We start from the raw sequence: 25,858 nt of genomic DNA on the forward strand, positions 1-25,858 counted from the left end.
AGCTTTTGTAACATTACGGTGTGACAGCAAAATCATATTCATTATCATTAATATATTGTTGCACGTTAATGTAACACCGTAACAATTCAGCGTTACGTGTATTACATGTATCACAGGTAGTAACGGGCTAGCCGTATTGGTTCGGTTAAAACGTTTGGTTTTTGTCCATTTTCCCGACAGCACCTAAAGGCATCATTTTTGCGTATATCGTCATCAGGGAAGCTTCATCTGACGAGATTCAGTGTTCACATAGATGCTGTGCACGAATGAAACGGTATCTGTTGAAGTGGTAAGAATTAATATTGTGTCATTTTTGGGTTATATCTAGTCGGTGAGTATAAAAATGTGCCCTAATTTACAGTTAAATCAAGAGACTGTTTTAATATTTTGACTATTATTTGTCCCCAGGAGTCCGAGCTAACGTGAAATGACTTGGTTCCAGGCTAACGTTAGCTAGCTTTAGCTTTTCCTTCCACTTGGATAAGTTGGTCATGTGTGGTAGCCAACGTTACCGTTTGGACTGAGCCTTGTGTCGCTGCTTGACCGTGGCTTTGCCGTGGCACAGTCTGATAACTGTCACTATCAAATATTGGCAATATAATTTTTTTTCTGCCCTTGTCTGAAATTGTCTCTATAAACGGGACTTAAAATGTGATTTTAATCCCTTAACACAGAGAGATCAAGCTCATAAGTTACATTACTGTCATTATGTGGTACTGGTGTAATATATCGATATGGTGGAGTTCTGTCCCATCATGATCAACCTCTTCCTTTTCTTCTTCTTTTTCCTCAGAGGTGTCAGCTCTTTCTTCAGAAATGGAGTCTCAGAATTCAAACCTGACCTGCATCATATGCCTGGACCGTTTCCGAATCCCCGTAACTATCCCCTGTGGTCACACCTTCTGTCAGGGCTGCATCACCATGTACTGGGACACCAAAAGCAAGTCTGATATTGGACCTCAGTGCCCCATCTGCAATGAGAAGTTTGACACAAGGCCCATCCTTAAGCGTAATGTGTCCCTGTCAGTCCTGACTGAGGCCGCAAACAGCAGCGGCCCCTCCTGCAGAGAGCTGCTCATGCGGGGAAGCGAGGGAGCGAGGGCCATGCTGTTGTGTGATCGCCATAAAAAGCCACTGGTTTATTACTGCAGGCAGGACAGAACGTCTGTGTGCTGTGAGTGCGGCATCTCTGAGTGTGAGAATCACGATAAGGTCTTGTTGGAAGCAGAAAGGGAAAATCAAGAGGTACAGTAATACAATGCCACCACAACTGTCCATTGTGACTATGTAAAGCCTGCTGTCTCAATGTGGTTATTTTTTCTTTCCAGCTGCTGCTGGAAAGGAAGAGTAAGGAGGTGGGGAAACTCATAGAAGAGACAGAAAAAAGTATTAAAGACCTGGCGGAGAATATCAATCAAGCGAAGGTGAAGCTTTCTCATGTGAAAAGTAGCTTTAAGGTTTCACTATTCTTCAAACGAATTTGTGTTTACAAATTCAGGCATATGGTTCTGTGTTTTCCATCAACAGGTGACTCTTCAGCAGACCTCCACCTGGGTCAGTGTCAAGTTCTCCACCCTGATGAAAATACTGGCTGAGAAGCAGGAGGCTGTAGAGCTCTTTATTGAGGAGCAGCAAGAAGGAGCTATCAGTGAGGCGGAGGCGCGGCTAGCTGAGCTCGAGGAGCACTCCAAGATACTCCGAGAGAGACAGGGACAGATAGCAGCTGTACACCACCTCTCTGATACAGAGCTCATCAAGGTCTGCACCCCTGCGCTGTCATTCATCTGGCTTCCATGGAAAGACTGTAGTGTAACTGTAGCCGTGTTTCCATTTACGTAATTTTATGCATGTGCTGGAAATGGTTGATTGAAATGAGTATTGCTCATTCTATAAGTAATGCTTTGTCTCGTAACATGAAAAGCATGACTTGAGTTCAGAGCCCACTGAGTGTGTTCACTTGCTTACTTATGGTGGCAGAACAGTTTTGCATTCACTAGCTTTTTATATGATGAAGAAAGACTGCTCACCCTTGTTTACCTGGCGAGCTAAAACCAGCTGAGGGTCAGCTGCTTCGTACTGCCTTCTGTAGTTCACATATGCTGCGTCCTTATTTTTCTGTAATGCAGGAGAGTAACAAGCACAAACACTCTGAGTGTGAAACTCCCAAGCTGTTCTGGCAGATTCACAAGACTCTGAAAAAGAACAATAAAGAAACAGTGAGATATCTGGAAACGGATGCTTTTCGCTCTGTGCTGTGCTGTAGCTGCCTCAGAACAAAGACATGGTTCAAAGCAGCTTTGTGTGTGGAGATTTTCAACTGTCTTGCACATCTGACCACACCCAACAGCCGGGATGGAGCATTCAGCAAGGCAAATGTTTCCACTGCTAGATGGCAGCAAATACAGCATCTTTTGTGTCGTTTCTGTGACTTTCAGCAGCTAAAGGACACAGAACTTTGATGAAGACCTGAAACTAAGGGAATTGCTTCTTGTGCTTTGACAGCACTGTTTATGTAGAAGGTATTTGTTGTACTGGCCTGTATTACCCCGAGAGGTGTTTCTAATGAGCTGCCCACCACATCTAGAAACTCAAATATCACCATCCACTCAATCATCAAAGTCTTTTTCTGAAATGCATGTCTTCACAGGAATCCATGGTCATAGAAGTTCCACGTCTCAAGGATATTCCCACAGATGTAACGCCGAACCTTCAAGATCGATTGAACAGCGTCACAGACGTCCTGTCGCGAGTCTCCAAGCTGGTGTCTGAGGACTTAGAGAAAGCTGTGAGCACCGCTGTGGGTCAGGACAAAGACGGTGAGCTGGCTTTGGGACTGCTGTTCCCTTTGTAGCCATTTAGCTTGATTTGCCATCAGTCTGTTCTCAGATCTTTGCTCTTATGTTAAGCTTATCAATGGTCTCCAGGTTCTCCTCAGGATAAGAGGCCGGTTCTAGCTGTGGTTCCCAGTCCAGCTGCTCCGTGCCACCCTGGCGGGAAGGAAGGCCTCAGTGCTTGTAAGTCCTCTTTAACATTTCAGACTGCATCTTTGCTCCAAGTATGTACCTGGTCTTCTGGGTCATGATAAATATTTTGCAGCAGGGGAAAAAGCTTCAGCGCTTGGATGACATTAATTCTGAAAAATGACGATAGCAAAGGTCACACGGTGCGTTGTTTCCACAGAAAAGAATGAAGACTGATGCCAGCTAACAATGTAGACATCAGTTCCTGCTTCAATCTGCCTGACTTCTTGCTGCCTCGTTACAGACCGATGCTCTCTGACCTTTGACCCTCGCACGGCCAATGGGCACCTCTTCCTGTCCCAGGAGAACCGAAGGGCGGAGCACCTGACCTCTGGGCCACGCCCTGTCCCAGCCCATGAAGCCCGCTTCGATCACACCTGGCAGGTGCTCTGCTTTCAGGGCTTCACCCGTGGACAGCACTACTGGGAGCTGGAGGTGTCCAAGCCCTGGGCCTACCTCGGGGTAAACCACCCTGATGTTCTGTTTGGACACTGTTAGCTTTGAGAGCGGCTCCTGAAAGTTCTGATACTCAGGAAGATTAGCCAATCCAGTTTGAAGAGGAACCACTGCGTGATTTTTAATGACATTTTTAATCACACAGTCTGAAAAGTAGCTGCAACAGTAACTGCATATCAAAGTAGCGCTTAATTTACAGCAGCAAATTTAATTAAATCTAAGAGAATCCAGCCAGGCAAGCAGCTCTGTGAGGGTATGCTGAGGCACAGGGGTGCTTTGAGCTGCATGCTAACATCAGCATACCAGCATGCGAACACGCTGATGTTAAGCAGTTATAATGTTTACCATGTTAGCGCTAATCTCAAATACGGCTGAGGCTGATGGGAATGGTATTCATTTTGTTTTCAGATTTTTTTCATGAAGCAAAATGTTGGACAAATTAAAATGTTGACCTTTGCGCTGCACACAGTCCACCCACATCCATCTCTCCCGCCTCTTGACAGGTAACCTATGAGACCATCCCCAGGAAGGAAAAGGGCAAGAGGTGCATGGTGGGTATGAACGAACTGTCCTGGAGCCTGCAGCTGGACGAGCACCAGCTCAGCGCCTGGCACAACGGCCGCCGGGAGACTCTGGCCGGCCACTCCCAGCACAGCCGCATCGGCATGCTGCTGGACTACGAGGCGGGGACGCTCACCTACTACGGAGACGGCCAGACCAGGCTGCATGCCTTCCACTGTGCCTTCACCCAGGAGCTGTTCCCTGCCTGCTGGATTGGAGAGGGGGTCAGCATCACCCTCTGCTCCACATGAACCGACTTGTAACGAGAAGCGAGGAAGCACTATCAAACATGGGCACTAGCTGACTCATAGAGGATCCCCCTTAACCATTTAGGAGTTTTTTAAAATCTTTTTTCTTTACAGTGACTACGTTCCTACATTGTTTTAATCAGAAGACCTGACTGTGATGGGCTTTCTGCCCCCAATCTGTACACCTGGCTTTGGCTCATTCTCATGATCTCTTGCCACATGACAATAATGTAGCTGAGGAAACGGTCACAAACTCTAAAGGCCCTGAGGGTTTTGATTTGAGGGCAGCACTACATACTGGTTTGTTATTTTCTTCAATGTCTGAAATAAACGTCAATTTTAAATAGATACCTGCTTTCAGGTAAGGAAAGACCTTATCCTCAACTGCGAATGACAGATTGTACTACACGAAATGTACTGCGAGGCAGTACTCGTGTACTACAGGAGGGTTACAGGCTCATTATGTGACTCAATACAGTGATTCAGAAAATCCACATCCATGCTGAGGCCATGCTGCTGTATGCTGCATGATTAGTTAGACAGCAGAGTGTTTCTGGGGAGCAGACGAGCACAGTGCTTTCGGTTTCTGTCGTGTTGTGCTGGACTACAACTCTTCCTGCATTATTTTCAGTATCCTCTATGTGTTGTAACGCAGATTTTCGAGTGGCGCACGTGCACTTTGGCTGGTGTTTAAAGGGTGTCAGACAGAAACAGAAGCCATATGTTGAGGAACTGCGTAACTTTACAGTATCGCCCAAGCTGTCTGCGAAGCTGTCCGGCAGTTCTCCTGGTTATACTTGAATTTAGAAAATTAAAATTTTTAAGTTCAAGTAGAGGCCTTGAGAAAAAAAAAATTATACACACCTGAACTAGTGTTCTTGGGAGATATGGGAGCCAGTTCATAATGTGGTACCTTCAGGGCAATAAGCCTCTGAACAGAAATTCATATTATGTGACATCATCCTGCTTAAAGTACAGTTGCCCTGTACTGCCCTACAGTTACCCCTGCGCCCTGTTGTACCATAAGTGATGTAGGACAAACCAAACCAACCATCTTTGCGGGCTGTACATTACTACTGAAAATACAGAACTGAAACGGAGTGCCATTTTTTAATCAGCCTGGGATCCTTTGAACGCACAAACAAGTCGCCCTGCCTGTACAGTCTCAAACCTGTGATGCTGATCATGTTGTGATGGAATCTACTGTACTGTACAAATGGTTTTTAATGGGCTTTGGCCTTTTTTTTTTTTTCTTTTTTTTTTAAATCATGAGCACTTAGAGGGCATACAGTAGCTGTGACCTTTTGGAATGTTGAGGTACTCGAGGCTCAGGACATCATCCATCAGTCTTTGGGAAACAGCTGTGGATTTGCACAAGTTGCCCAGAGCACAGACGAGGACTACTGACTCTGAGAAAGGAAAAGCACATTTCAAGAACAACATAACCCCTCCTGCTGACTCTGGAAAATGTTTGTTAATTATCCTAATGCAATATGCTGTGTTCAAAGTGGAATACCCATCAATGTGTGATATAGCAATAGAAGAAGACAGTTCTGTTACACATGAATCAAGATCCATTTAATAAAATCCAATCCACTGCATACATGCACTAGTTGAGATCATGCTTTGTTTTTCTTATTTGAGCCATTTTACATTAATTATTCAATAAATTAGTTTGAAATAAATACAGAGCTTAATTATTATTATTATACACACAGCCATGACAGAGCAAAGAGGCGCCTGATGCATAGCATTCTGAAAGTGCAAAGAATCAGCCACAGATGTGCCACAGATACAGTATATAGATTAGTGACCATAGAGGAAGGAAGAGTAGAGGCTCAGATGCTGAGGAGCGCACATCAGATTTAAAGACTGATCTCAAACTGGAGAGTTCAGATCACGACCACAGAAAGTAAACAGAATCCTCCAATGGTCTTGTTCGGTTGCTGTAATGTTTAATGTAATGTACGTTAGAAGAGTGAAAGGTGAAGCGCGCTGGCGGTGAGGCTGACCATGAGTGTTCTCGAACGATCTGAGACATGACAAAACAGGAAGTGACATCACTGGGTGACTGCTCTGCTCTTGTATATTATAAAGATAATCCCTCCTGGCAGTTCGTCCCTCTCTGCTCTAATCCAGGATCAGGGATTGACTGCTGGGGCTGCACGCTGCTCTAATCTTTGTGGTCCTCTCATCCACTAAAACATGTCGAAGCAGACCGGCCAACCTGCAATCTGCCCTCTTTACAAAAGCTAGTTTTCCTCTAGGCTAGTGTTCTTGAGAAAATATTGCATTTCTTTAAAAGTCTACATATTAAAAGCCTGTACACACAAATAATAGAAAAATAAAACACTGCATTCAGCTTGCCTCTGAAGAGATTAGCAAAGTAATTAACATCATCCAATTCAGTCTTGTTTAATAGTCAGTCATAGAAAATTATAAGTGAACTTCACCGCGGAGCTGAATCTAAAGTTTAGGGTGGCGGTATGATTCTTGGGACACCAGCAAGGCAATGAATGCTGCAATAGCTCATCAGGTTACAAAGTTTTTGTCAGCTAAATTGAAAAAAAAAAAAAAAGCCCCAAATCCTGACAACTTTGGTCAGAACAGTCTTCTCGTTTCTCTCAAAGATTGCTACCAATACTTCTGGTTTCATCAAGTAAAGGTGCTTCTGAGGAGAATGATTACAATATATGAATCATTAAAAGGAAGAACAGGCGAAGACAGGAAAGTGACGGAATGAGAAAAGAGTGAAACCAAAAGAGCCAAGTTGGAAGGGGACCAGGACGATGAGAAAGCGGGAATAATGTTAGAAAGGAAAACTTTGGTTGTCCCGATGTCCAGTTAATGGAATGACAAACAAGGTGATCCAGTAGGATGGAGATTAGAGGGGACAGAGAGGAGTGAGGGTGAGATCCCACACGTCTACTGGTTCTTCTTGTCTTCTGGAGGAGAGTAGGGAGGAGGCTTGTCCTGTGGAGAGGGCAGAGATAAGGTTTGAGACAACAGCACTGTACAACAATCCATTCTGAGCACAGTAAAGGCATGTTTACACACAACACGTCACAAACAAACTGCAAGAAAACTACGTGATGCATTGAAAGGATTTAAGTCTACTGCGGCGAAGATGAGTTCAACACATTTCTGCACCATGAAAAGGACAAGATGGCAGCAAACATGCCCTGGAGACATGGAGAAGCTGTGCATTTAGGAAGTCACGCCTGTTATGGCAAGTAGATGTGGCAGTGGACATCGCAACTGCTTGAAAAATACAGTAACTGATGAAGTGATTGATTATCAAAACAATCAATTTTGTGTTTCAGTGAAACATTTTCAAATAAAAGTAAAAATATTACACTCTTAAAGGAAGAACTCTTTGGTGAGTTTGGTGCTAAATTTATGGAACAAAGTAGAGCCTGATTAATTTTTTATCAGCCAATGTGGGCCTATCATAGATCTGTTAAAGAAAGAAAACTGAGAGTCAGTCAGGCTTTAGAACGAAGCAGCTGGTCGCTTCACTGGAAACAATATGAAGCTGAATGAATGAAATGAAAGCTGAGTGGAGCAACATTACAAGCTTACCTGTGGCAGGTACACATGTGTAGGAGGCAGAGTGGCACAGCTAGCACTCGCTGCTGCCTCAGCTGCTTTGGCCTCCGCTGGGAAAGAGACGGACAGGCGTTCGTTAAACGTGGATTTACCATTAATCTCTGGGCTTTATGAGATGACTGAAGCTAACGGAACCTGAGGTACGAAGAATGGTGTAGTGAGGAGGGGGGAAGGAAAAGCAGGAACATTAAGTAGCCATTATTCTGTGGCTTCATCCAATAAAACTAACCACTACTATCTGGAGTGGAGGGATTTTTTTTCCTCAGTTTTTCAAAACACGCACCGGTCAGTCCATACCACAATCACCTTCCCAAATCAGATTTGCTGACTGTTTCAAGCTTCTTAATACACATGCTCATAGCATGCAAAGGCTATTCTGTTCCCATGGTAAGCTTCTTGAAGCAACACTGTAAGGGCCATTTTCAAGGGGTTAACGTGTGTGTGTGTGTGTGTGTGTGTGTGTGTGTGTGTGTGTGTGTGTGTGTGTGTGTGTGTGTGTGTGTGTGTGTGTGTGTGTGTGTGTGTGTGTGTGTGTGACACTAAGTTGTCACTTTGTGTTTTGGGTCACATGCCTACTTAGGTAGACCTTTCATCAGGTAACAGGTGTTGCTAGACGGTGGGAGCACAAATAGTTTTTTTTTGACCGCAATGCCGGCACGCCACACCGAGTGAAGTTTTGTTGGTGTATTTGTGATTGCTGGATTTATGGATTTTGATGGACACTAGTTGTTGGACTCTTGCATGTAACACATTGAAGACCAGAACGGTGAGCAATAAATAATCCATAAAAAATAGAAGAAGAAGACGTCGGATGTTTTTATTTCACAAGACACAACGAAGCGGTGCACGGCTAGCGCGTCAATTATGTTTAGCCCGTCTATGCAGCCCCTCAGTGGCTTTAAGTTTTAGGCTTCGCAGCTATAAACACTTTGTTCACATTTTCATGTTCATCTGCAGTGAACTAGAACAATCACCATCGAGTGACAAATCACTCGGAGAGCTGCAGGAGAAACTCACCTGCTGCTGAGGAGGGGAGGTCTGGGTCATGTGGGGGCTGCTGGCCCAACGGAGCAGAATAAGGAGGAGGAGGTATGTAAGCTGCAGAGGCATCAAACGCTGGGGGGTTGGGGTAGAATCCACCTGGACAAGCACAGAGTTGCAGGTTAAACAACCTCAAGTGAAGGCTTTCACAAGACTCAAAAGAGATTTGAATCAAGGATTCAAGGTGATAATGATAACAACAGCAATTATTACAGGCCCTACCTGGTGGAGGAGGGTTGGGGTAGGAGTAGCCAGGTGGAGGTCCAGCAGGGTACATTCCATTAGCAGGGGGAGGAGGGAAAGCGTAGGCCCCGTTGGCCATGTAGGGGCATCCACCAAACCCAGACGTCACTGGCTGACCTCTTGATGCTGCAAGGCATAACACGGGAGGAGAACGTAAAAATGAGGACAATGGAGGGCAATCAGCCAAAAATGTACCATGACAATAATCTTATGATAGTTTTAGTGTTGATCTGTTACCATACCCTGAGCTGCCACCTGCAGCATGTACTGGCCAAACTCTATAGCTCCTCCAGCAGCAAAGACGAACTTGAACGTAGCGCTGCCTTCCCAGCCGCCTGTTAGACACACCCATGTGCTTACTGAGTGCTGAACAACCTACAGACACTGAACACTGCATATTCATGCGTACTCTAACTGAAACACAGTGACACACACTTAAACACCTACCTCCAGGCTCTGCGCTGACGGTTCCCTTTATGTAATTGGCTCCCAGTACAGGTTGTTTGACCTCACAGCCTTTCATCAGGTAGAAGGGCATCATGAAGGAGCGCAGTGCATCTCGTCCTTTAGCCAGAAAGATCACCTGGGAGAGCACAACACCATGTCATCAATTTCCCCCTTTAACCTTATAAGATCAGAGTTCTGCAGGTTGTTGCATACTCGCTTTCAACAGTGAGAGCACTGAATCAGCTGTGGCTAAATTAAGACTCTCTCACCCTGTATGGAGTTAGGTAGATGCTGCCCTTCTTGCTCTTTCTGAAGGCTTCAGGCAGACTGTCCGCATCACAGAAAACCAGCTCCACGTTATCATGGTTCATCAACACACTGGGGACAGACAGAGACCACAGTTACAGGACATTACACGACCAATTTGATGATTAAAAAAAGAACATTTTTCTATGACATTTCTATTACATCGTATTATCAGTATACAAAAAATACAACTCTACATTATTTATATGGCGCTCTGTTTGATTAACAGTATCAATCAAGCACCACTTTCATAATCTTTGACCTAACAGCTAAACAAGATGAGATCAAATGAGATGAGCTCACTGGGTCATTGTGCAACTGCCCAGTTACCAAACAGGCTCATCAGATGCTTTCAGTACTGTACTGTACTGAAAGGATTAGGCTTACATGCCATCTAGTGACGGGACTTAAAACTGGTTCTGGTTGAGCTCTAATGGGTTTAATGTAACGGTCCAGCATGTTCTAGAAGAACCCGCCACTGATGTCAATTCATGTTCTGAGGTGACAAAGGAAACCTTTCAGAACAGAGCGAATGCAGATGGTGACAGTGAGCAATTCATCAGCACGACACTGCTACAATTACGTTTCACCCTCGACAAGTTCGTCCAAGCATAACGCTTAAAACAAGTAAACATTTGCGTAATCACGTGTGAGTCCTGCTACGGTTGACTGCAGTGATGATATAACAGGTTGAAGGCCATGTTTGGGCTAGGAGTCCCAGACCCGGTTCCGCAAATGCAACGCAATGCTCCATTAAGACATATGTCGTTATAAATATCATTATGGCGGTGATTGCCTGGTAACATTCATGTGCATATGTGTCGAGTTGCACTGATTAAGAGGAATTGGTCTTGTCAGTGATATACCATATGACAGGTAAATAACGTTATAGGGACAGCTTCACGGTGCTCGCCATCGCCAACACAACGCATTTTTAGTTGTATGCAAAATGCGTTAAGCTAACAGATGCTAAAAGTTGTCATTTCAATGAAGTTAGCGTCAGTAAGCTGTTGTGCTTTGAGTATTGGTTAGAAATGTCGAATTTGAGCGAGCACATGACATTTTAAGTATCTTCACCAGTTCGCTGGGCCATCTTTTTGAGTCTTTCTGTCTAAATGAGTTGGCTGCGACCTCCTCTGCGGAGGGAGCGTGAAACTTGTCAGAGTGGTACCTGCTAGCTAACGGCTGGCCCGCTGCACCCGCCGCCGTTACCTTTCACTGTTGTTGATGATGACTCCGCCGGACTCGGAGTTGTTCTGGTTCAGCGTCATGGCGACGGGCCTCCAGACTCTCCGACGACAAAAGGACTAAAGGCTGCGCTCCTCTATCAGAAGACGTATTTGCGGGCCTTGATGCAGCTTCGACAGCCTTTCCCTCGGAGACGATAGTGGTTGTTGTGATAATGCTGAAGGTTTGCTGTTGCACCTGCTCTTCCGCCTTACGCGTGAAACGCCCACCACGTGACGTCACAAATCCTCGAAAATGTGAGGTGTTTACTGGAAACAGGACAAAGTCAGAAAAGTGGCTTTAAGTGTAATAGAAATACCATATTATTATTATTATTATTAAGTAGGCATGGACTGACATTTTTGCCAAGAAGAGAGGCGCCACAAATGTTTTTTAACTCATGTATGTGTGTTTGTGTTTTCTTTCTATACAACCCATGCATATTTTATTTGCACTCAGTATTTTAAATGCACTCACTGCACATGCTCTACATTCTTTTAATAAACAAAAAAAGGGAGGCAAAGTCTTACATGAGATGTAAACTCTTTATGAATATTACATAAAATTTATCCTTGTGATTTCTATCTGTATTTGGACAATTGTGCATACCAAACATTTCTATACTTTGTGTGTGTGTGTGTGTGTGTGTGTGTGTGTGTGTGTGTGTGTGTGTGTGTGTGTGTGTGTGTGTGTGTGTGTGTCTTCACTGTATATCTGTAATAAAGCTGATTCTTATTGCATGGTGACATTTCCCGTGGGCATGGTGAATCCCTTCCAATTACTGCACCAGATGAGTCTCAGGCCAGCACGACAATATTAAACCAAACAGAGGTGCAAAGAAGTACTTTATGCTTAGCAAATGCTTTGCCATAGAAAAAGCCAAGGTTCATAGCAGTCGTTGTTGTTTTGATGTGTGATTTCCTGTATATACCCAGTAGAGGCATATGCCCCATACAGTAAGGATCGGCGTTTCTCAGAATGAGTCAAGGGAAGGAGAGTGGTCAGGTTGCAAAAGTACCCACATGCTTACGAAAGATGCAACAAGATGCAAATTCGTGATGGGGGCTGGCAAACAATAGTGGAGGTCTTTGTCTGTCTGGCCCTCTCTTTGTCTTTCTCTGACACACACACACACACACACACACACACACGCACGCACGCACGCACGCACGCACGCACACACACACACCATCCCAACCACAAAGTGGTGAAGGACTGAAATTGACTTTTTTGTGCAAAAAAAAAAACAACAACCATACAGTAGGTTGTGTAAATGTCACATTTAGCTCAAACTGATGGTCAAATGTAGTAGCTACTCTCTCTATGTAAAGTACACATGATGTAACGTAACTGTCGTTATTGCTTGAGTGTTCAGTTCACATGCAGAAGAGGCCATCAGGCACTGACATCATACCTGGGCCTCAGATGTACTGCATAATTTATTATATTATAATTTATTATTATTATAATTTATTCATCAGCTAATCTAAATTCTAGCATGTGGCAGCATTGCACTGAACATAAGTTCAGTCACACAGCACAGCTCATACACAGACATCCATCCTGTGACTACAATCACGTTTGGCTCATAATTAAAGCTGAAACAATTTTATTTAACTAGTCAATCAACATAAAATTCATTCAGCAACTGTTTTTATAATCAAGTTATTGATTGAAGTCATTTTTGTACTAAAATGCCACAATTTCACCTTTTCTTGCTTTTTAAAAGCAAGCATTTGCTGGTTGTCTTCTTTCATGACAGTAAATTTGATATCTTTGGATTTGGGACTGTTGGTCTGACAAATTAAGCTGTTTGTGTCAGCTTCAGCTTGAGAATTTATTTCTATTTAATGTATTTTTGTACACTAGACAGCTAAGAATTTTGACTTCACATTTACTGTATATATCTACTGTTTCTATTGTTTTACATCAATACTACACTTGCACTACACATTTTTGTACAGTAGTGTGGCGGTAGGGAGCTAAACTCCTTAACACAAAAGTATATTTAAAAAATAATGGTACAAAACATATAATATGTCATAATACCACATAACATATACGGATGTTGGTGTTCACTCCATTTTTCATACAGGTCTATAAGAGAAAAGTCAACTTAGGTACAAACAATGTGAAATAGCGTGTGACAAATAATCATGATTACATCTTAAATATGTCTCTTTGGGGTTTAAGACTTTCACCAGCTAATCCTGCATTCTTGAGTTTGTTATATGGTATATACTATATAAGTATGTATCTTTCTGGATCAGAAAATGTACTCCCAAACCAACAGTCCCATATTCATAGAAAATATGTCGAGAGGTTTGACTATACAAATACAGAAATAGAAAACCTATAGGAAAAAGATGTAGATGTCTGTATGTCTGTAAATCCATATTAAAGTTCTGGCAGACAATGACTTTTAATGCAGTGACCATAATAGTATAATGGAGTAAACACACTTTTGAACAGGAACACAGGTAGAGCTAACCACAGGTGTGCTGCTGTGGTCTCATGTTACATAAAGTTTCATTACCTCAGTCAGCCACACTTAATCATGTGTCACGTGAGATTTGCACCAGGGATATAGATTTCTGAAATGTGTGTATGTATGTGCATGTGTGTGTGTTCAGGTCCGCATGCTGAAACAAACACAGCAGAGAGACGTCTGTTCCTTTGTATTCAGACAAAATGTAGGGCGCTGGATGAAAAAAAGTCATAAGACACTGTTACTGACGTTACCACCTTCAACAGGAAGTGATGACTTCCGGCTGCAGTGTGATAGTTCATCACAGCACATCTCACACACAGCTTCCCTATATCACACACACGCAGCACACCAGTTTACCAGGCAGCAGTCTCGCTGTCAAATATTAGCATCATTATGTCAAGTGAAAGTGAGCCCACCAGCACTGGAGACAATCTGCTGCAAACACCTGAACAGGTATGGACTACAAATTGCTTGTATAAACTGTACTGACATGTCTGAAATATACAAAATGTTTGTTCCATTTCTGCCAGTTACTCAGCACGTAGTTTACATAGTGCTGCTGTGATGGCCAAACAGAAGATGCTGTCAAATACATGAAGATATTATCTCCTTTCATTCAGATGGTATTTTGTTTTTGGTTTGTTTGTTTGTTTGTTTGCTTGTTATTTAACTGATAATTGTCTTTTTTGTGAAATCCTCAAAACTAAAATTGTCATACGTGTTAAAAATTGCACCCGATCACTGAGTCATGCTGTCCAAGTCGCTATTTCAAGGTGCAGTGACTATGAATCAGAGTTGTTTTGGATGTACTGTATGCATGGAACAGATGACGCAGAATGGAGCATATTTGGCATGAACACAGCCGTACAGTGCGCTTCTGCATGTGTTGCAATTGTTGGTGGTCAGCACGTTTGGAGGAGGTTGATTGAGCCATGTTTTGAGCACACAGTGACACAGTTTTCCAATGTTTCTAATATGCACAAATGTAATGACAGCAGTTGTGTGTGTGATGTGGTTGAGTATATGTGTATTTGCATACTTATTTTTAGGATGGTTGTCATTCCCTTAAAGGTGTTTTTTTCTCAGTAGGTTGTTGCCTCTACGTTGTCTACATTATCAGCAATAGAGGAAGTCCCTTACAGAGGCAGGCCTTATCAAGAAAAACATGGTTGTTGTTGAAATGGAAATGAAATTATCTAAAGGTCTTTGCACATTCTTAAAAAGAGCTGATGGAGAGATGAGGTCACCTTTAAATACCTTTTAATAACTGATTGTTTTAGTTTGATTTGATTGAACTATGTACTTTGAAATCATTATTAGATCCCCTGTATTTAACCATAAGCACCCTTATGTTCTGTTTTCCAGGAACATGGCTTAACAAGACTCAGACAGGTAAAACACACCAGCTGCCTGCTGTAGCCTTGCACTTTAATTTGTTCAGTGTGTCTTTGTGTCAATGGACCAAACCAGTCTTTCTGCAAGTTGTAGCTCCTTATTTTCACGACTCAGTTACTTATTTGATGTTTTATGGGTGCGACGTTTAGCATATTTCTCATCTTAGTTAAGTATTCTAACAACTGCTAATTAGCAGTAAACATGAAGTACAGTTGAGGATGATGGGAATGTCATTAGTTTAGCTGGTATTTGGTCATAAACGGAAAGTTTTAGACAAATTAGACAAAATGTCATCAGAGGACGGCGCTACAGGAAAAGTCAGAGGATCACCAGAGTTATTAGAACTTATCCTAGGGGGACATATATTAATTTAACAGCATTTCACCTGATAGCTGTCAAGATATTTCCCTCAAAAGACAAATGATGATCTACTGGTGGCCTTAGAGAGGAAAAGTCAGAGGATCACCAATGTCATCAGGATGCACCCTCTGGGCACCATGAATGTCTGTACAAAATGTTGCAGCATACATCCATTAGATGTTGATGATGTTTTAGTGGATAAGTTAAAACTTTGATCTGTGGGGTTCAAAGATTCACCTTCTGAGCACCATAACATGATTTCAAGATACAAGATTTCATTTCAGTTCAGGTGTGTAATTCATTATAGCAAACATCAAGTTCATGTGGATTTTGTTACTGTTCAAGCAAGTTTCAAGAGTCTATTAACTAAATTATGTACTGTATGGAAATGAATGGAAATCAATGGCTGTTCAGAAAATAGGAAAATACATTTACACCACAGCATGGTTTGGAACAGTAATTTTAAGTACTCATGACTGATACTGAATGAGATACAACATGTGAAGTCACTAATGCAGTCCTTTAAGTATCTGTTTTTACTCATGGCAGACTTTTGTGCTTCTCTTGTCAGTTGTCGCCTGGCCATGTACGGAAATTTGGGTTGACGCGGAAACTGCGAGAAAGGAGGGTAAGTGACCTCAAATTTAACCTTAGAATATCTGACAGAATCACAGAGAAAATGTACTGCTCTCATCCTTTAGGATTTTAAGGATGATGAAAACCCGAAAGAGAAAGCACGAAGACACAAGGAGCTGGAGGTATCATCCCTCATCTGCTGCACTTCACATAAAATGCTTTTTCCCAGCTGAGCTCTCACTGTTTCTTTCTGTTTGAAGCTGAAGCCTCTTTATAAGGAGCTGTTGTACACCATCACTCACAAGATGGGTAGCCCTTCATCAACGGATACCTTCACAGACAGCCAGCTTCACCAGTACATCAAGGAGGTATAAACTCCTCAGCTTCACCATCTTACACCATCTGTAACTACACGACTGTGAAGTGGTGTATGACTGATTACAGAGATTGTTCCCTCTCGTTCTATCTGTCATATCTACCAGGCTTTCACTATGACAGATTCAGAGCACAACAGTCTGATGGAGAAAGTACAGAGCACAGAGGTGAGAAAAGGAAGTCAGCATGTTTGTTCCAATGAATGCGCCTTTAGAGACCCCTAATATCTATTTATGGCACTCATACTGAGCAGCTTAACTTTCCACCACCTTCCGTTTAGGTTACCAGTGGCAAAAATTATGTCATGTGCATGTGTCAGCAATAAGTGGATTCCTGAGTATGAAAGTATCTAAATAACTATCTGACCCTTACAGCCCCCAGTATACTGCCTGATGGCCACTGTGAAGGAAGCCAAGGGAATTCTGGGAAAAGACGTCAGTGGTGAGTTCTTGCCTTACCTCAGCAGACCTTACAGTTGACAGTTTTCTATTATGTGATGACTGAGACTACACCCCTTTTAGCCACACTAGCGGCTGATCTCTAGGGAAAGCTATTTCAGTCTATCGGCTGGCTGGTTCACCACTTTGGGTCAGAGTGAAGCATCTCAACAACTATTGGACAGACTGTCATGGATGTTGGTACATTCATTCGTGGTCCTCTAAGGATGACTCTTCATGACTTTGGGATCCCTTGACTTTTCATGCAGTGCCACCAGTAGTTCAAAGTTTTCAGCTAGCCACAGTTAACTCAACATCTCCTCAGTGGATTGACACATTCATTGTTCCCTGAATGTATCCCAATGACTTTGGAGAATGAGATGTCTCAACAACTACTGAATGGATCGTCATTGACTTTCAGTACAGGCATTCATGTGCACTTATTTTTCTTCTAGTACCATCATTAGACCAAAATTTCAAATTGTCCACTCCTTTTGTTTTTAACCAAATAAACTAGTGACATTCTAGTGACATTTTATATAAGATAAGATACACATATTCACCATTAACTAGTTCCTTATTAGCATACATATCAGTAGCATATTGGCTCTTAATTAGTCAATATAAAGCACTTAATAATCACTTATTCTACATGACCATATAGTAAGAGTTCCTAATTACTGCTTATTGACAGTAGGTAAAGAAGTTATTGTACATGAATTATGATCTTAATGATCTAACTTCAGCCCTTAATAACCCCAACCCCCTAATGTTCAGAATAAGGCATTGATAAGTGCTTTATAATGGATAATAAAGTGCTAACATGCTACTATAAGCATGCTAATAAGCAGCTAGCTAATGTGTGTACCTTCACATAAAGTGTTATTGACATTCCTGCCAGCCTCAGCTGTACTTTATGTTTAATGTTAATTAGCAAATCTAGCATGCTAACATGTTAAACTAAAATTGTCAGTGTGATGATGTTAGCATGCTGAAATTAGCATTTAGCACTTTAAATTGGCTCTCCAGATGACATTTTGAAAGTGACTCCATAGATGAAATGTAATTGCTTGAGGTGTTTCCCTATCTGGGTGTGTTCCAGGCAACATTCGGTTCTCCTGTGGACATTTCTGCCGTCACTTTCACTCCTTGTCAACTGTGTGTATGGTCTTCTGTTGTTTGAATAAATGTTGAGGCTTGAGTCTAGCGCAGAGCTCTTGTGTGTTTTGAGCAGGTTTCAGTGACCCATACTGCATGCTGACCATACTGGAGGATGAGGAGGAGAGCCGAACACGGCAGGCCAGAGCCAAACCCTGTAAATCTGTAGTAAAAGACGCTGTGTCAGATGACAAAATCTACCAGACAGACATAAAGAAGCAGACTCTGAACCCAATCTGGAACCAAACCTTCATCCTGTGAGTATGTGTGTCTCAGATGTGTGTATTTATGTCAGGTGAACCAGGCTGAAATGTCTTTTTTCTTAAAATTCTTTCTGTTTGGTTCAGAGAGTTCGGAGACATAACCAACGCCAGCTTCCACCTCGAGATGTGGTGAGGAAAACACCCAGCGCTCGACTGTTTGTGCTTTGAGTCTTCCTCTTTATTACATTCAGGTTAACAAGGCCATTTCTGTTTCAGGGATAAGGACGAAGAGGTTTCGCTCACTCAGAAACTTGAGGAGATCAAAACCAACTTGAACAGTTTACGAAGGTATCGCGCTCTCCGTGTGACTCACACACAAACAGCTCACCAAGCAAAGCAGGTCAACCTTTCCACTTGTACTTTCTTAGGATGATCAAGGAGGCCAAAAAGGAGAAAGGCACAGATGACTTTTTGGGAAAGGTTGTCCTTAAACTACAGGTAGTAAATATTTTTATTTTCACATCTGCTACTTTACTCTTCACTGCCTTCCTGGTCTAATAACCACATAATAATGTGTGTCATCTCGCTTTAGGATCTCCACTGTACTGAGGACAACTGGTACAATCTGGAGCCCAGAACAGAGACCTACCCAGATCGAGGCCAGTGCCACCTGAACCTCAAGTTCATCCATAAATCGGTGAAAAGTGTATTCACATCCTCTAACGCTGTGTTTGGTTTTATGTACCTATGTAGCATTTACGCATGAAAACATCTGTTAGAAAATTGTGGACGGTTAAAATATCAGGTGGTGGTGTCTGGCCTCTTGTGACGTTAAACACACCAGTGTTCAAGTATGAAGAAACAAGTGTGTGGTGTAAGACGTTCAAGATCATCTTTTGTGACTAACAGAGAGACGGGACGCTGAGTGCCGGTCGCAGTGCTTACATCAACTACTGTGGGATTCTGCAGCAGTTTGTCCAGGCTTACATCTCCAAGCAGCAGGTAGAGGACAAGCGCACTCTTAGTTCTTCTTCGAAGCCCGTTTGTATCTCATGCTTTTCTTTCTTTCTTCTTAACTCCTGCATATTGTTTGGCCTCTCTCAGAGTTCTGCTCCGTGGAAAGGGGCACTGTGTGGCGAGGCCCAGACGCTGCTGGAGCTCTATGCTACGCAGAATGACCTCTCACCTTTTCTTCAGGACCTGGCGTAAGCACCATGTTAACACCCAGCAGACCTATAGCAGATTTTATGAGAGTATACCAGTGTTTAAACAGTGTTTAGACTGAAGTGCATTCTTGTCTTTCTATTGGACTGCTGAGTTCGTTTGTGGATGTGTGCACCACTGACAGGAAGTGGGTGGCTTACAGTAAGCTGTACCAGAGTTTAGAGGTGGACTCGTCTGTGCTGTTCCAGCAGCTAACCAGTATAGAGTACCACTGGCACCAGCAGGAGCTGCCATACCAACAGGTATACTTGCTCCTTCACAGCAGTGATGGAAAGTACATTTACTCGATTTCTGTCCTGTACAAGTACTGTACTTCCATTTTATCCTGCTTAATAATTGTATTTTACTACATTTCAGGGGCAAATAGTGCACTCTACTACATTTATTTGACATCTGAAGTTACTAGTTACTACTCTGCAGATAAGGATTCAACATACACTTAAATTACTTATGTGATAAGATATAATATTAAAATGATGCTTACATGTTTCTGTTAATAATAATCCTTAAAGTATGTGGTGGCTATAAAAAGTGTAGAAAGTCTATATTCTAAAAAACCTAACTTTTGAACACAGAACTTTTACTGTACTTTTACTTTGACAGAGTATTTTTGCATTGATTTGTATTTTGATATGGATTGATTACTTAAGTAAAGGATCTGAATACTTCCTCCACTGCTACTCACTTTTTTTGTAGACTGTTGACAGGTCTTTCACACAGATTCTCCTGGTTCCTTTAATGAAATGTTAAAAAGAAACCAGGAGTTAATATCTAAGCACGCATGAGTGTTGAGAAAGGTGTTGCACTCTGCTCACAGAAACAGGAACTTGGGGACTCTCTTCATGGTTTCCTGCAGTACGGACTGTGTCTGGTGGCCAAATACAGAGACATCTTCCCCCCAACTCCTTGTGCAACTCCGAAACTACACACACTGCTCAGGTACACAGAGTTATGTGTGTTTGTATAATTGCTCACATTTTAATTAAAGACATAGATTAAGCAACACGTGAATATGTGTGGGGTTTTTTCAGAATCTTGGTCCAGATCTGTAAGACTCGGGCATTCCAGAAACTGAACCCAGCTCAGTTTGAGTTACATGATGAGGTTAAAGATGCCATACAGGTCAGCAATCATGCTATCGTTACTGCTACCAATGTGTGTGTATCATCAGTGTTCATTAAACTTATATTATTAATTTTATATCAGTCAGGTACACAGGAGTGGTTTAACATCAAGAAGGGTTTACATCAGCCAATGACAAAGGTAAAGACAGGCCCATGTTGTATTTAAATCCAGGCTGATGTGCTTTCTCCATTTATGCCACAGTACTGAAGTCATGTTATTTTCCACCATGCTGGCACACAGGACCTGTCAGAGATTGTGGACGCCCTCTTCAGGTTGATTGGGGAGGTGCAGGAAGACATAAAACACAATAAGGATGTCTGGAATCGGGTGTTTGTCAGGTAAGGTGGGACAACTGGACAATCAGCACTGACGTTTTTCCATTACCAGACATTTTTGGTGTATCCAGGTGGAACTGATTAACATTGGCCATGGCTGCATTCCATTCAGGTTTGTCAGCTCCAGGGTCCTAGTTTGGTATGGGCTGGCTTACTGCCATGGTTGACTGGCCCACTTAAATAAAATGGAGCCATCATTCATGTTTTTCGGGGTCATTGGGGAGTGGCAAACCAAATCACACAAGGACTATTTTTGCTCTTGTAATAATCAATCTGTTTTTTTCTCATCATTATAGTGCTGTGCAGGTGGATGTGTTCACTGTTGTCTATAAGAGCTTTGACTCTCTGGTAAGTGGCAAATAGAACTGTTTGAGTGCCCAGCCTCCACCTTAACCTCCAGTTTCCCTGACAAGCTTCCTTTTAATCAGACTCGCCTCATTTCACCTCATTTTCTCTCCACTTGTTTCCTCTATAGCTTGCAAAGGAGGTGAGGGAAGCCTTATCAGTGGTTGAAGGTCAGATGGAGCAGGCTCTGGCCAACAGCCTGTTCCCTGTTTACTTGAGCCTGCAGGCCATCCACAAAGACAAGGCTTTCCTGCAGAAAAGGTCAGTAATCACACCATACTCCCGGTCTTGTTTGTCAGACAGCTCCCCACTGACCTATCAGATGAGCTCAGGTACCTCTCATATCGACCTTACCTGTCATATTCCAAACTTGTTCATTTCAACTGATTTTAAAGAAGTTATTAAGAAAAATTAAAAAAAAAAAGTTTGCATTCCTAGAGAAAGAACTTGTAGTGGAGGAAGTGATTACTTTCAGAAGAACACATTTCAGTTGTTACCTTTTGCTATTTCCATTTCACTTATTTCTCCATTCATTACATGCTTGCCACAGGTTGGAGGGAAGCCTGTACTGTGCAGTTGGCCTGTCATAGCTGGTAGCTTGCTGGTTATTGTGACAATATATTTACTAAAGATCAGCATCACACCAATTATTATTATTTTGCTTTTTTATTTGTTTAATCAAATTACAATTTCTGTTCTTTTCTAATAAGTTGAGCTACTCCACAATCTTTCCAAACACCACCTGCAGACTGCAAAGCACCATAGGGATACAAGTATCCCATTGCTCTACAAGATACAACTGCAACTACTTTTCCTGTTGTTTCAGGGGATTACTTGAGCTGACAAACTTTCAAGAGGGCTTCAGAGAGGCTCTGCCTTACTGGCTGAACCAGGCATTCACCACAACTCAGGACAGGGTGGAGAGGGCTGTGCAGGTAGACAAGGTAACACTCATGTTTTGAAGCTTTGCTGTTACGATAAACACTCTTTATTTCAGGTAGCATTATCAAGATATGTGTGGCTTTGTCCTCTCAGCTCCAGCCATTGCAGTCTGGCGCCGTGCCCATAAAACACAGTTCCTCAGCAGTGGACCTGGTGGCATGTATCCAGCCTATCTGCCAGCTGTGGGAGCAGCTATCCTGGCCTGACCCTGAGGAGGCCTTCATGCTCATGGTCAAACTCACTGAGGTACATTAACATGGTCTTGATCAGATGCTATACTGGTCAGTCACTGGTCTAAGTAGCTGACAGTGGTCTTGCTTTCTGTGTTTTGTCAGGATGTGTGTAAGATTGTGGTGAACTACTGTCTCATCCTGAAGGAGAGGGTCAGGGTGCTGTCTGAGAACTCCGACCACGGCAGCGCCATCAACATGGTAAGCACAGTCCAGGAGAAACCTTACAGGAGGTGCTTCTAATGCTACGTCACACACATCTCAAATCTTTCTCCTCTGTCTGCAGCTGTGTGTGGTGGTGAATGACTTGGAGCACTTGAGGTCAGTGCTCACCCGACTTCCTACACAGCTGAACTGGACTGGGCTTCGAGACAGAACCCAAAATGTCATTGGGGAAAGCCAGTTCAACAACACTCTGCCCTCACAGCTGCAGCAAGCCCAGAGCGTCCTCGGCCGAGAGATTCGCTCTGCTTTAGACACTCTTAGTAAAAAGGTGTGACATTCAAAATCTAACCTTCGATCATCAGTTAATTCTTGAAAACAAAATGGTGATGTATAGTAGAGAAAACCCTTCAACATGACTTGTCCCTCTGCCCTCTGTGACTCATCAGCTAAACACAGACATTGAGACTCATGTCAGAAGCATGTCAACCAGGCGGAGGTTTCCCTCCAAGTCCACAGAGGATGTAGGTGACCATCACTGCCAGCTTAACACAAACACAGATGCCTTTCATATCACACGTATGCTCGATTTCCACTCTCTTCCCTGTTTTAGGCTGCAGCACCTCTGATGGCCTACCTGGAGCAAGAGCTGCAGTACATGAATGAAAACCTGGTTCAAGAGAACTTCAACAGGTTCGAAGCCTGATTATCACCTCACAGTTCTTTCATTGTGAGCTCTGATGGTTCCATGTGTTACTCATGTTGATTCGATCCAATATTTCAGCCTGCATGAAGCGATGTCACAGTTTTTTCTCTCATGTCCAGTCTCCTGACTCCTTTGTGGAATAACTCAGTGAAGATCCTCCACCAGGTGGCTACTCAGCATCCACAGCAAGATGGGCTCATGGTGTTCTGCCAGAGACTGCTGTACACTCTGCAGGTTGGTCCGCAGCCATGCCGTTGTCTTGACTACCAGGGCAGAAGAAAGCTTTTGTACACTTCAGCTTAGAAAGAATTCCACCGACAGTAACAGTTTGACATTTTGGGAAATGTGCTTTCTTGCTGAGAGGAAGCTCTGGCCAGGACACCCTAGAGCTTAGCTTAGCATAAAGACTGTAAGCACTGGGATACAGCTAATTAGTTATAGCTTAGTTGTTTAATCTGCACAAAAACTGACATGTGAAACCAACATGTTGGAGTTTATGGGGGGCTGTAGCCACGTTGTACACTTTATTTCCTGTTGTGTGAATTTCAGTGCTTGGAGCAGTGCTTCCATGCTGAGGGAAACGGGCTTCCTCTGAGTGCACTCCACTCTGATGAGTACAAGGTGAGTAACTGAAGCCAGAGCGGATTCATGTCATTGAGTCTTACCTTGTTCTGTGCCTACATTTCGGCAGAAAAAAAAAATGAAAACGAGAACATGTTCCATCTTTCTCCCCTGTGTCCAGGTCCTCAAAGCTCACCTGACTCACAACTCTCTGAGCAGCCGGCAGCTCATGGAGAAGTTCCTTGAAAGGAAAATATGGGAGCAGGTGAGGCCTGCAGAAAATGCTTCTCAGACTTTGGCAAACTCATGCTAGTTGTTCAAACTTTCTGTCTGTTTCTCCTGTATGTGCAACAGAACGTGTACAGTGGAGAAAAATATGGCGCAGTCACCCTCCTCACATCCTACAGGAGGTCAGACCAAAGACTCAGAGTGGAGGTGCTGAATGCAGTCAACCTCTTACCAATGGACTCTAATGGTAGGACCACGCTAAGCAAGCAGAGAATGTGCATTGCTAACTGCTGCGTCACCTTTCCTGGTGACTCACTGCTTTGATGCTTTTGGCAGGTTTAAGCGATCCATTTGTGCAGCTGTGTCTGGAGCCAAACCACATTTTTCCTGAGGTAGAGCCTCGGTGCACTCAGGTCAAAAGCTGTGATCTCAACCCCCTTTTTGATGAGGCCTTTGAATTGTAAGTTGTTGCTCTTGTCACATGTGAACCTGTGCAGCCATGTGCTTTGCTGATATTTCTAACCTCATGTATCTCCATCCTCTGCTCTCTGTCTCCTTTATATTACAGTCTGGTGTCCCTGGATCAGTGCCAGACTCAGGGTACTTGCCTGGTTGTGACAGTTCTGGACCACGACACCTTGAGGACAGATGACTTTGAAGGCGAGGCCTTCCTGGCACTCAAGGCCATCCCAGGAGTTGCTGGAAGAAAGGAAGAAGACGGACTCAGCACACAGCCAGACGCCATCCCTGCTCAGATTCGACTGCCTCTGATGCATCCGAAACCTAATGGTATGATCCATCACTGGATTAACACCAGTGGATTAACCTGCTAAAGGGCCTTGGGCAAAAATGACCCTTTCCGTCCCACTCTCTGTGTAATGTATACAGTATTCCTGTACTTAAATAGTTTCTGGCCCCAGATGTGTGCGAAAACAGAACTTGTTAGGTGGCCAGAAAGACGACTCCAAATGAAGGCTGATGTTCTGTGTCTGCTGACCATGTGAATTTGTAACTGTATGCTAATATGTTTTCCTAAGTTACAGCAATGCTGCTTTAGGGGCCTGATCATATTTGATATTGTTCTTGCATATTTCATAACATGTTTTCAGTGAGATTATCACAGTCCTGCTGGTTCCAGGCACCGGGGCAGCTGTGGTTTTAAATGCTACACTTTAAAAGATTGAACAACTGAACAGGATGCACTTTATTCAGTTTTTAATTTGTACTCTTGGAGTTTGATGGAAAGTTTGTACCCAATATGTATCCTGTCACACTACCCCTTGACGACCTTGGTAAAAGCTTGACTGTGTTACTTTTTATAGGTGCTCCAACTCTGGCCTTTTATTGGCATGAAAACTGTCAAAGTTTAAGACATGCAATATTGGTGCAGTTTTGTCTTTCAAAGGATTTTGAAAAGTGATGGTGTGCCTATCCTGCAAATCCTGAATTTGTTTCAATATGTACATTTTCCAGAGGACAGCATTCTGAGGTTACTGGAGTCCAGGAAAGGAGAGCGAGAGGTTCAGGCCTTCGTGAAGAAGCGAAGACAGCGAGAGAAACAGTCGCAGGAGGGGAACCAAGCGTAACAAACACACAGACCATGTCTTCCTCCAAAAATATACAATTTGTTTTAATGATCTGTACCAAAAACAAAGACAAAAATCCACTCAGAAAGAAACACTGGTGTTGGATGAGTTGTGTGTGTGCACAGTATGCAGAGCATGGGTTTACCGGAGACCATCACAGTGATCATGGACACTTTCACACCTGCGTTTAAACCTCAAAGCCTTTACGGTCTGCTTCCTGATGTTTTTTCTACTCAGTGCAAGAGATAAGTATGACATCAC

General features: G+C 43.0%; 3 protein-coding genes across 3 annotated transcripts; 2 read left to right on the forward strand and 1 right to left on the reverse strand.

The window, feature by feature from the left end:
* Positions 1-193: 193 nt before the first annotated feature.
* trim65 (tripartite motif containing 65) lies at positions 194-5,532 on the forward strand. The gene is made up of 8 exons (XM_070990425.1): positions 194-289; positions 794-1,245; positions 1,329-1,424; positions 1,528-1,758; positions 2,648-2,816; positions 2,925-3,014; positions 3,265-3,482; positions 3,980-5,532. The coding sequence occupies exons 2-8, from the start codon at positions 817-819 to the stop codon at positions 4,286-4,288; spliced, it is 1,542 nt and encodes a 513-aa protein (XP_070846526.1). The 5' UTR covers positions 194-289; positions 794-816; the 3' UTR covers positions 4,289-5,532.
* A 304-nt stretch (positions 5,533-5,836) lies between these two features.
* wbp2 (WW domain binding protein 2) lies at positions 5,837-11,386 on the reverse strand. Its single transcript, XM_070990426.1, has 8 exons — positions 11,144-11,386; positions 9,895-10,003; positions 9,626-9,761; positions 9,421-9,513; positions 9,158-9,304; positions 8,912-9,034; positions 7,868-7,944; positions 5,837-7,258 (listed from the first exon to the last, which is right to left on the reverse strand). Exons 1-8 carry the CDS (start codon positions 11,200-11,202, stop codon positions 7,211-7,213), a joined length of 792 nt encoding a protein of 263 aa, XP_070846527.1. The 5' UTR covers positions 11,203-11,386; the 3' UTR covers positions 5,837-7,210.
* Positions 11,387-13,988: 2,602 nt separating this feature from the next.
* Positions 13,989-25,610, forward strand: unc13d (unc-13 homolog D (C. elegans)). The gene is made up of 34 exons (XM_070990453.1): positions 13,989-14,102; positions 15,015-15,041; positions 15,976-16,032; positions 16,106-16,162; positions 16,241-16,348; positions 16,463-16,522; positions 16,730-16,796; positions 18,027-18,207; positions 18,298-18,342; positions 18,430-18,501; positions 18,582-18,651; positions 18,746-18,850; positions 19,063-19,155; positions 19,258-19,358; positions 19,502-19,619; positions 20,195-20,316; positions 20,409-20,499; positions 20,584-20,640; positions 20,743-20,840; positions 21,134-21,185; positions 21,313-21,443; positions 22,009-22,126; positions 22,218-22,370; positions 22,460-22,555; positions 22,641-22,847; positions 22,966-23,040; positions 23,130-23,209; positions 23,342-23,456; positions 23,772-23,843; positions 23,965-24,048; positions 24,138-24,258; positions 24,348-24,471; positions 24,580-24,800; positions 25,485-25,610. The coding sequence occupies exons 1-34, from the start codon at positions 14,043-14,045 to the stop codon at positions 25,595-25,597; spliced, it is 3,351 nt and encodes a 1,116-aa protein (XP_070846554.1). The 5' UTR covers positions 13,989-14,042; the 3' UTR covers positions 25,598-25,610.
* The last annotated feature ends 248 nt before the right edge of the window (positions 25,611-25,858 follow it).

The sequence above is a fragment of the Chaetodon trifascialis genome, chromosome 21, assembly GCF_039877785.1.
Source record: "Chaetodon trifascialis isolate fChaTrf1 chromosome 21, fChaTrf1.hap1, whole genome shotgun sequence".
Lineage (NCBI taxonomy): Eukaryota > Metazoa > Chordata > Actinopteri > Chaetodontiformes > Chaetodontidae > Chaetodon > Chaetodon trifascialis.

Excerpts from the sequence above, each read along its gene's own strand:
- trim65 (XM_070990425.1), top strand. The coding sequence starts at position 817 with ATGGAGTCTCAGAATTCAAACCTGACCTGCATCATATGCCTGGACCGT. Across the intron at positions 1,246-1,328 it reads CAGAAAGGGAAAATCAAGAG|CTGCTGCTGGAAAGGAAGAG; the intron begins GTACAGTAATAC and ends TTTTCTTTCCAG. Across the intron at positions 3,483-3,979 it reads AGCCCTGGGCCTACCTCGGG|GTAACCTATGAGACCATCCC; the intron begins GTAAACCACCCT and ends GCCTCTTGACAG.
- wbp2 (XM_070990426.1), bottom strand. The coding sequence starts at position 11,202 with ATGACGCTGAACCAGAACAACTCCGAGTCCGGCGGAGTCATCATCAAC. Across the intron at positions 9,762-9,894 it reads TCTACCTAACTCCATACAGG|GTGATCTTTCTGGCTAAAGG; the intron begins GTGAGAGAGTCT and ends GTGCTCTCCCAG. Across the intron at positions 7,259-7,867 it reads CACATGTGTACCTGCCACAG|GACAAGCCTCCTCCCTACTC; the intron begins GTAAGCTTGTAA and ends CCCTCTCCACAG.
- unc13d (XM_070990453.1), top strand. The coding sequence starts at position 14,043 with ATGTCAAGTGAAAGTGAGCCCACCAGCACTGGAGACAATCTGCTGCAA. Across the intron at positions 16,163-16,240 it reads GAAGACACAAGGAGCTGGAG|CTGAAGCCTCTTTATAAGGA; the intron begins GTATCATCCCTC and ends TTCTGTTTGAAG. Across the intron at positions 18,343-18,429 it reads AGCTTCCACCTCGAGATGTG|GGATAAGGACGAAGAGGTTT; the intron begins GTGAGGAAAACA and ends TTTCTGTTTCAG.